The sequence below is a fragment of the Microtus ochrogaster genome, chromosome 17 (genome assembly GCF_000317375.1).
Source record: "Microtus ochrogaster isolate Prairie Vole_2 chromosome 17, MicOch1.0, whole genome shotgun sequence".
Taxonomy (NCBI): Eukaryota; Metazoa; Chordata; class Mammalia; order Rodentia; family Cricetidae; genus Microtus; species Microtus ochrogaster.
Window position 1 is genome coordinate 3,695,142 of NC_022019.1, and position 9,921 is coordinate 3,705,062.

The 9,921-nt window shown below is 40.2% G+C and overlaps 1 protein-coding gene across 1 annotated transcript in view; it reads right to left on the reverse strand.

Annotated features, from left to right (window-relative positions):
- Positions 1 to 9,921, reverse strand: part of Psmc6 (proteasome 26S subunit, ATPase 6) — a 25,330-nt gene that overhangs the window by 4,622 nt on the left and 10,787 nt on the right. The window contains exons 8-12 of the mRNA XM_013349202.1: positions 7,978 to 8,039; positions 7,772 to 7,895; positions 7,362 to 7,423; positions 4,148 to 4,268; positions 3,944 to 4,039 (exon numbers count right to left, since the gene is read on the reverse strand). Coding sequence (XP_013204656.1) covers positions 3,944 to 4,039; positions 4,148 to 4,268; positions 7,362 to 7,423; positions 7,772 to 7,895; positions 7,978 to 8,039 — 465 coding nt within the window. The remainder of the gene's footprint in view (positions 1 to 3,943; positions 4,040 to 4,147; positions 4,269 to 7,361; positions 7,424 to 7,771; positions 7,896 to 7,977; positions 8,040 to 9,921) is intronic.

Here is a 9,921-nt window from a genome sequence, read left to right on the forward strand (position 1 = left end):
GCCTGGTCTACAAGAGCTAGTTCCAGGACAGGAACCAAAAGCTACGGAAAAACCCCGTCTCGAAAAATCCAAAAAATAAAAAATAAATAAATAAATAAAATCGAGAGGTGGAATCAGTTGAGGTGGGAAAAGTACAAGAGGAGAAATAGGTTGAATATGATCAAAACACAAAGCACACACACACACAGATGAAAATGGTAACTCTAACAAAATCCTGAGGGGTACGGTATGTCTCAATGGTAGAGTACATGCCCAGCATTTCTTTCTTTCTTTTAGGTTTTTCAAGACAGGGTTTCTCTGTGTAGCTTTGGAGCCTGGCCTGGAACTCGTGCTATAGACCATGCTGGCCTCTAACTCATAGAGATCCGCCTGCCTCTGCCTCCCAAGTCCTGGGAGTAAAGGCATGCGCCACCACAGCCTGGCTGCATGCCTAAGCATAAAGTCCTGAGTTCAGTCACTGCCCACCAAAAAAATAAATAAATAAAATTTAAAAAAAAATCAAACAATAAAAACATAATACTTTGGTGGCTGGTGAGAAGGCTCAGCAGTTAAGAGCACTTGCTGACCTTGCTGCAGAGGACCCATGTTTATTTCTCAGTACCCACAAGGCAACTAACAATTGTCTTTTACACACATACACACATGTGCACAGACATATACACATAAAATAAGTAGATAAAACAGTAACAATAAATGAAATATACTTCAGTTATGGAGATTAAATGTAAAATGTACTAACGGCAGACATTATTTTATCAAAATAAGAACTTTAAATGCTAAAGAAAGCATTTATTAGCTTTCTGATTTTCTTTGCTAACTCCAAGTTGTATCACCTGAAATAACAGTTACAGTGAAGTCTCTACTTCCTCACAACATAGACATGAAGAGCTACAGCTTTGTGCTAGTTATGAGCCTGACATAGATCAGTGAGGAAAACTACAGTGCACAGGCTCCTCGGTATGAATGAATGATGGGACACCTTTGCCAGCCAGGCAGTACACGGCAGATAAATCTCTATGTGTAATCTCTGGGTGATTAGTTAGTTAGCACTTAATCATATTCATGTCATCATAAGCTTCCTGAGAGGATTCCCAAGAAAAACACAGTATCTAACACCGAGAGAGATAAGTATTTGTAGAAGCTACTTAGAAACTGGCATCCTTTGTTTACAGCACTCTTTCCAACTTAAAATTCTCAAAGAAGCCAGGCAGTGGTAGCACACACGTTTAAATCCCAGTACTTGGGATGCAGAGGCCGGTGGATCTCTGAGTTCAAGTCCAGGCTGGACTACAGAGCGAGTTCCAGGACAGACTCCAAAACTACATAGAGAAACCCTGTTTCGAAAATCAGAAAAACAAAACAAAAAAAACCTCAAAGGAACAATGAAATGAGCAGTGAGCAGTAACCTTCAATTATTTGTAGCTATTTGTAACCATTAAGTTATAAGGGTTTTCCTTTGTTGTTTTGAGACAGGGTCTTGGGTCTTACTTTGTAGCCCTGGCTAGTATGAAACTTTCTATAGAGACTCACCACACCTGAAATTCTCAAGAGATCCTTCTGTTTCTGCTTCCAGAGTGCTGGGATCAAAGCTGTGACACTATGCCTGGCTCTAAGAAGTTCTCCTGTTTTGGTGGTAATGATGATTGAACCTAGAACCTAGAGCACTGTAGATAAGCAATCCGCTGCTGTGTTGCCCCCAGCCCATTCTAGAGGGTTTTAAAAGCTGTCAACCAATTATATTAGATTCCCTAGTTCAGAAGTCAACAAGAATTTTGTGCAAAAGTACAAACAGAAAGAATTTATTTACTTATTTATTGTTTTTTTTTCTTTTGAAGCAGGATTTCTCTGCATAGTACAGGCTGTCTTGGAACCCAGAGATTCGCCTGCCTCTGCCTCCTGAGTACTGGGACTGAAGGCATGCGCCACCATCACCTGGTTACTTATTCATCTATTGTGTGTCTGCTAATATACATGTCCATGCCAAGGATTCCATGTGGAGGTCAAAGGAAAACTTGCAAGAGTTGGTTCTCTCCTTCCACCATACAGTGCTGACCAATCACAGGTTGTTGGGTTTGGCGGCAAGCACCTTTACCACTGAGCCACCTCACCAGCCCTCCACACCTAAGCCTTTCCTGCTTCTTTCTGTAGTCTGCATCTGACATTGTATCGTCCTGACATCTTATCCCCATAAGCTAAATCCAGAGTTTCTTTTGTTTACTGATGAAATGCCTGGCTGATTCAAGGACTCATGGAGCTACAGTTGGATCAAACTCACCCTGTAGCTGAGAATGATCTTGAATTTTTGACCTGCCTGCTTGCCTCCACTTTCCAAGTGTGGGCATCACAGGCCTGTGTCATCATGTATGACTTTCAAGTCTCACTATTTCAAAGACTGTAATTATATCTCAGCAAATCTGGGAGGGAAACCTTTACCACATCACCACCATTTTTTATCTGACTTACTGAAATAATGTCTTATTTCTTTCTTTGTTGTTCTCCAATTTGCCCCCAGCAGGCTATCAAAGCAATTTTATGTGAACTAAGTATTCATACATGAAATGGTATGCCTAAAATTCATTTGTTTGTTAAACATGCAACAGAAATTATGGATGCAACAAGACTGACCACGAATAATACGGAAAGCAAAAAACAAAATCCAGCTTTCAAATTAACTTAAACACGTACCTGTTAGTAATGGCATAGAAAGAGAAACTGAGTAGCCATTTTTAAACACAGTACTATTACAGCTATACAACCTTTAAGAACAAACTAAATTTGAGGTCGGCATCATGAACAAAGTTCCTTCCTACCTGCAGCCTGGTCTACACCATCACTTCCAAGGCTTCTACTACTCCTCACAGCTCCCTACTCTTCTAGAGCCCCTCCCTAGCTTCTTGCTTGGTCCTTGGATGTGCCAGGTCCCCATCTGCTCAGAGGCCTTCCCCGAGTATCCACGTCTAGTTAACTCATCTTTTCAAGTCATAGCTTAAACATGACCTCCTTGGTGACCAGAAAGAGGGCTCAACAGTTAAGAGCACACACTGCCCTTGCAGAAGACCCAAGTTTGGTTCTAATAACCCACATCAGGATCTCACAACTACCTGTAATTCCAGCTCCAAGGAATCCAACACCAGACACCTATGGTCTTCTGTGGGCTCCTGTACTCAGGTGTACATGTCTACCCACAGACATACATGCAAACACTTAAAATAAATAAATCAATGAACCAAGTGAATGAATAAATGGCCTTCTTGGTAAAGCCTTCGGCCTACTAACCTTTCCCCATTTCAAAATCTCCCGACACTTCCCATCTCCTTCTCCTTGCTTTACTTTTCTCCACACCATCTATCACCATCTAATCTGCATCTGTTTTGTGATGATCAAGGTTTTCTAAAGGCCAGAATTTCATTCAGTGCCATGACATTCCTAGCACTTCCACCTCCTAGCATTCACTATAAGCTCAGCAAAAATTTACTCAATTAAAACTACCATGTTTATTTGGTGTAAAACTAGGCTCAACCTGGGTGTGGTGACACGTGCTTTTAATTCTAGCACTCAGGGGGCAGAGACAGGCAGGCAGACTTCAGAGTCCAAGGTCAGTCTGGTCTACAGAATGAGTTTCAGGACCGCCAGGGCTACACAGAGAAATTCTGTCTTCAAAAAACCATAAATAAAGCTAGGCAGTGGTGGCACACCCCTTTAATCCCAGCACTCGGGAGGCAGAGGCAGGTGGATCTCTGTGACTTTGAGGCCAGCCTGGTCCACACAGCGAGTTCCAGGACAGGTTCCAAAGCTACAGAGAAACCCTGTCTTGAAAAGCCAAGAAAAAAAAAAGGAAAGAAAAAAAAAACCACCCATAAACAAATAAACCTAGGTTCAGTAAACCAAGAGTAACATCTCATAGTGCTGTGCTTCATTCACTAGATGTATACACAAATAAAACACTCAACTTTCTTACCTATTTCACCGTGCTTTGTAATAGGGCCTGCGTGAATTTTCAATATATCTAATCTTGCTTGTTCATTTGGTAAATCGATATCTGAAAATGACAAGAAACGACTTTGTACTCCAGTTGTTGGTTTAAGAAAGTGAGAGGAAGGTGGGTGAGAAGAAAAAATTGACATAGACCAAGAAAACAGTGACTCACGTATTTTTCTGTCTAATCTTCCTGGACGGAGCAAAGCAGGATCCAGTGTATCTGGTCTATTTGTAGGCATGATCATTTTAACTCTATGCAGAGTATCGAATCCGTCCATTTGATTTAGTAACTAAGTAAAAATCAAGAGACAGACTTTACCAAACACATGCATGTATGTGGATCTACACACAAAAATTAAAGAAACAGTAAAATAAATTTAAAGATAATTAGCTAGGCTGGGTCGTAATGGTACAGGCCTTTAACCCCAGCACCCGGGTGGCAGAGGCAGGAGGATCTCTGTGAGTTCAATGCCAGCCTGGTCTGCAGAGTGAGTTCTAGGATAGGTTCCAAAGCGATAGAGAAACCCTGTCTCCAAAAAACAAAAACAAACAAACAACAACAAAAAATAACTAGATAATAGGCAATGCCTGCTAGTTGATAACATTATCAGTTACATGAATAACACTAATAATTGTGTTGTTCTAAAATATTTCTTATGGTTTTGGTTTTTGTTTTGAAACACAGTGTCACGTACCCTAGGCTAGCTTTAAATTTACTATGTTGCTAGGGATGACCTTGAACTTCTGGTTTTCCTAAATCTACCTCAGGAGAGCTGGATTATAGCCATGGGCTACTTAAAGTGGTTTATTTGGAGTTAGGGACCAAACACAGAGTTTCATGCCCACTAGCCAAGAACTTTACCAACTGCACTGGACTCCCAGGACCCAATTTAAGGTCCTGGGAGCTTAATTCTAAGCCTGTAGTTTAAATTTAAAATACTGTACATAAACAGTCATAAATGCGGTCAGCCTGGTCCTTAGAAGCTCTATGCTAGCCGGGTGGTGGTGCACACTCCTTTAATCTCAGCACCCAGGCAGAGGCAGGCGGATCTCTGAGAGTTCGAGGCCAGCGTGGTCTACAGAGCAAGTTCCAGGACTGGTTCCAAAGCTACTGGGTAAGCTAACCCTGTCTCGAAAAACAACAACAACAACAAAGCTCCAAGCTACTCAAGTTACATAGAAGATAGCCTGTCTAAAAATGCAACAGCAAAACTGCTCATCTGAATAAATGATTATAATTTATGAAAAGTGATTTTTCAAAGACAACAGTAAAAAGAATTAAAATCAAATGAATGACCTGTGCTACCTAGTTTTCACTGGCGGCAATGGGATCTTGCTTTTTCATCACCTATCTTCTCCATTACTAAAACCAGCTTTTCCCACCAGGCTCAGACACCATCGTGAGAGATGGGCAGAAGAGCCTGAGAATGGGATCTTCTGGATATGAAATAGAATTGCGATTACCTGCCCTAGATTAAGCCAGTCAACAATTCCTACACGACTGGTGGGCTCATGAGGCGTTACTGGTAACTGATGACAGCTGGGAAATGGAGTTGCTTTTCTTCAAGAGTATCACCCCTAACTAGTACGTTGTCAATGCTTATGCAGGATTAAGAAGAAAGCGAATATGAAGGTGGGATGGTGAGGGAGCGCTGGAAGGAGTGGGGATGAAGAAGGAAGAGTAAACATAAAGATATACCTTATGTATGTACCAAAGAATAAAAATAGTTTTTAAAAATCTATTTTAGTTGCCACAGTCTTAGCAATAAAGAGCAAAGAGTGGTGTTTAGAGCAGCCACACATAAATGTAACATACTTACTGTTGATAATCTTAATACCTGTTACTCATACCATCACCAAACTAACACAAAGTCATATGCTTAAGAAACGATATAATTTGTACATTTGAATAGTTGATATATTAAAAATTTATAGAATGGTGCAATTTTACCAAGCACAATTTGCAGATAACTTTATTTATTTATTTGTTGGAATTTTCAAGACAGGGCTTCTCTGAGTAAGAGTCTTGACTGTCCTCGAACTTGCTCTGTAGACCAGACTGATCTCAAACTTAGAGATTCTCCTGCCTCTGCCTCCTGAGTGCTGGGATTAAAGGTGTGCGCCACCACACCCAGCCCAATAACATTACTTTTCAGTATCAATTTTTCTCTTCATTTTTCCTTTTTTTTTTTTTTTAAATTTGAATTTATTAAATGTGCACTGGTGTGAAGGTGTCAGATCCCCGTAGTAAAAGACAGTTGTGAGCTGCCATATGGGTGCTGGGAATTGAACCCAATGCCTCTGGGAGAACTACCAGTGAGCCATCTCTCCAGTATCAATTTTTCTCTTCATTTTTCCTTTTTTTTTTTTTTTAAATTTGAATTTATTTCATGTGCACTGGTGTGAAGGTGTCAGATCCCCGTAGTAAAAGACAGTTGTGAGCTGCCATATGGGTGCTGGGAATTGAACCCAATGCCTCTGGGAGAACTACCAGTGAGCCATCTCTCCAGCCCTCATTTTCCCTCTTAAACAATAAAACTGCACATCTATATGGTGCCATGTCTTAATACATGCATACATGTACACTACTGAAATCAGGTAGAACATGTGTTTCGTCGCTCATCATTTCTTCATGGGGAAGACACTAATTTTTCTTACTGTTCTGAAATAGACATTACTTGATTTTTAGAGATACCCCAGTACACAACAGACCAAAAAAACGCTTGCTCTTGTCTTTCCTCTCTCCCTGTTCTCCAGCAGCAGTCACTTCCCCCTTTGGTGTATGTGTGTAGATGTAATGTGTGTGTGGTGGGGTCATTCTGGAGGCCACCCGTGAAAGGATGTCTGCCTTATGCCCTGGAAACAGAATCTTTCACTGAACCTGGAGTTACACTGGCAAAGCAAATCCTAGCAATTCTCCTGTCTCTACCGCTCATACTGGCATTAAATGTGCACAATTGCCAAGCAAATTTTTTTACATGAGTGCTGGAGATTTTAAAGCAGGTCCATACTCGCAAAGCATTCACTCTTGCCTACTGAGCCACTGCCCCAAACAACAGAGCAGTAATTATTATTATTGGAGATTATGACATACAAAAGTGTTCATTACTAGCAACATTACAAATTTCATGTTTAACTCTTCATCTAAACTGCTATATACACTTCAACTTCAAATATGCAACCTTCACTTTTTCATTAATAAGTAACTTTCTTAGCTGGGCAGTGGTGGCGCACTCCTTTAATCCCAGCACTCAGGGGGCAGAGACAGGTGGATCTCTGTGAGTTCAAGGCCAGCCTGTCTTAAACAAAACAAAACATAAAAAGTAACTTTCTATATACACACATACATATATACATATAAATCCCTCTATACCAAATATTACCTCCATTAAAGTTCGCTGAATCTCTCTGTCAGCTGATGTACCCTCAGAAAACCGACGGCCACCTAAAGTAATAAATATATTTGGAAATATATACACATTATTCTTTTGCTTTGTGCCCATCATTTAATAAAACAGAATGTAATAGTACTCAAGTTAAAAATACTATGTAGAAATTGAGTGAGGAATTACTTTGGTATAGTTCTGGTTAATTTACTAAAAATGGTCACACTCTTTAGCCTCTGAGAAGTCCTATTCGGGCAGGTGGTACTCTGGGAATACCCACTCACCCACTCACAGACTTCATACAAGTCATAACTACTGCTCAGGCAGGAGGTTCTTTCAGGTTTAAACAACTTCTTCTAATACTTACAAAAAAAGTTAAGAAAAAATTTAAAAGGTGTCATTCTTACCAATAGCATCTATTTCATCCATAAAAATGATGCATGGCTGGTGGTCCCTGGCATAATTAAACATTTCTCTAATCAAACGAGCACTTTCACCAATGTACTTGTCTACAATAGAACTAGATACAACCTGATTAAAAGAAAAAGAGTAACATAAATTAGACAGTTCAAATAAATTTCATTTCAATAAGTATAAAAGAATTTCCTCTTACCTTTAGGAAGTTGCAGTCCAGCTGGCTAGCAACAGCTCGTGCCAAGAGTGTTTTTCCAGTGCCTAGAAATATCAAATGTCGTTAGGTTAAAAGCAGAAGCATTTTTAAAAGTCTTTCAACATCATCATCTTGGAGCTAGAAAGATGTCTCCGTGGTAAAGAGCCCACGGTCCAGTTCCCAGCACCTTGTTAGACAGCTTATAATCACCTGCAACTCCACTTCTAGGAGAACTGGCTTCCCTGGGCACACATAGAGCATTCACATACACAGAGACACACAGACACATACAACATAATCCTATTGATAGTAAATTTTCTAAAACTTAAGCTAAATCCTAAATAGAATTTCCTTGTAAACTTTAATTTTAACTTGAGGTGTCACTCCTGATTTTAATTTGAAAATGACTGCAAACATTAAGAATATAACACTAGGGGCTCAGTGGCTAAGAGGACTGAGCTCTTCCCAGGTGACCCAGGTTCAATTCCCAGCACCCACATGGCAGACAGTTCACAACTGCCTGTAACTCCAGTTCCAGGGGGTCTGACAACTTCATAGATATATCCGCAGGCAAAACAAAATAAAAAACAAAAAACAAACCCCCAAAACCCTACTAGTATACATTGTTGAATGATTAAATCAAGCTGATTAACATTATCTATTAACTCACAAGTTTACTTTGTGATGGGAACAATTATAGCCTAGAAATAACCAATACAACAATCGCCGTATTTCTGTAATCGTCTGTAAACTCAATCATCGCCTTCCGCGGCCCCTCTAAAATAAAACCATTCTCTACAATTCCAACTCTCGACAATCTCCCAACAAGCGAGATCATTGGTATTTGTCTTTCTGGGCTGCTCACTCCACTTAGTATCACTTCAAGATTCATCTGTGGTAACACAAACGACAAAATTTACTTCTTTCTGAAGACGAAACCATACTTTACTGTGTACACATGAACACTGTCTTCTCCTTTCACAAGCTGATTGAGGACACTGAGGTTTGCTCTGGCTATTGTGAATATCACTATAACATAACATGGGTGCAAATGTCCCCTAAAGGTCCTGACTCTAGTCGCCTTGCACACTGGCTGCTAGGTCACAGGGCAGTTTTTTTTTTGAAAAACCTCATACTATTTCCTAAAATGGCTGCATCAATTTTCATTCCTATCAGTGATATAGATTTTCTCTTTCTCCGTATCTTCGCCAACACCTGCTATTCATTGCATTCATTCACACATTCACTCCTTCCTTGAAAGCAGCCATTCTAACAGTTGTGACAGCATCTCATTTTCTAATTTTAGGCATAATATAAATAAAAAAAAATATTCTTACAACATGGGCTATGCATACTAAACTTTTTTTTTTTTGGTTTTTTGAGACAGGGTTTTTCTGTAGCTTTGGAGCCTGTCCTGGAACTAACTCTTGTAGACCAGGCTAGCCTCAAACTCAAAGACATCTGCCTGCCTCTGCCTCCAACTGCTGGGATTAAAGGCATGGGCTACCACAGCCTGGCTAACAATTTTTTTTTTAATTATTTATGTTGGGTGGTGGTTTGGGAGGCAGAGGCAGGCAGATCTCTAAGTCTGAAGCCAGCCTGGTCTAAAGAATGAGTTCTAGGACAGCCAGGGCTACACAGAGAAACCTATCTCCAAAACAGGAGGAAGAAAAGAAAGAAGGCTACATTAGCCCTATGAAGAGTGAGCCAGTAAGCAACACCCTCCTTCAGGTCTGAGTCCTGCCCTGACTTCCCAGTGAGACCTAAGAGCTATAAGTTGAAATAAACCCTTTCTTCTCTGAGTTGTTTATGGTCATGGTGTTTATCAAAGAACAGAAACCCTACCTAAGACACACAGATTCATAAGAATAAACTATTTTAAGAGCTAGTTCCAGGACAGGAACCGAAAGCTACGGAGAAACCCTGTCTCAAAAAGAAAAAAAAAAA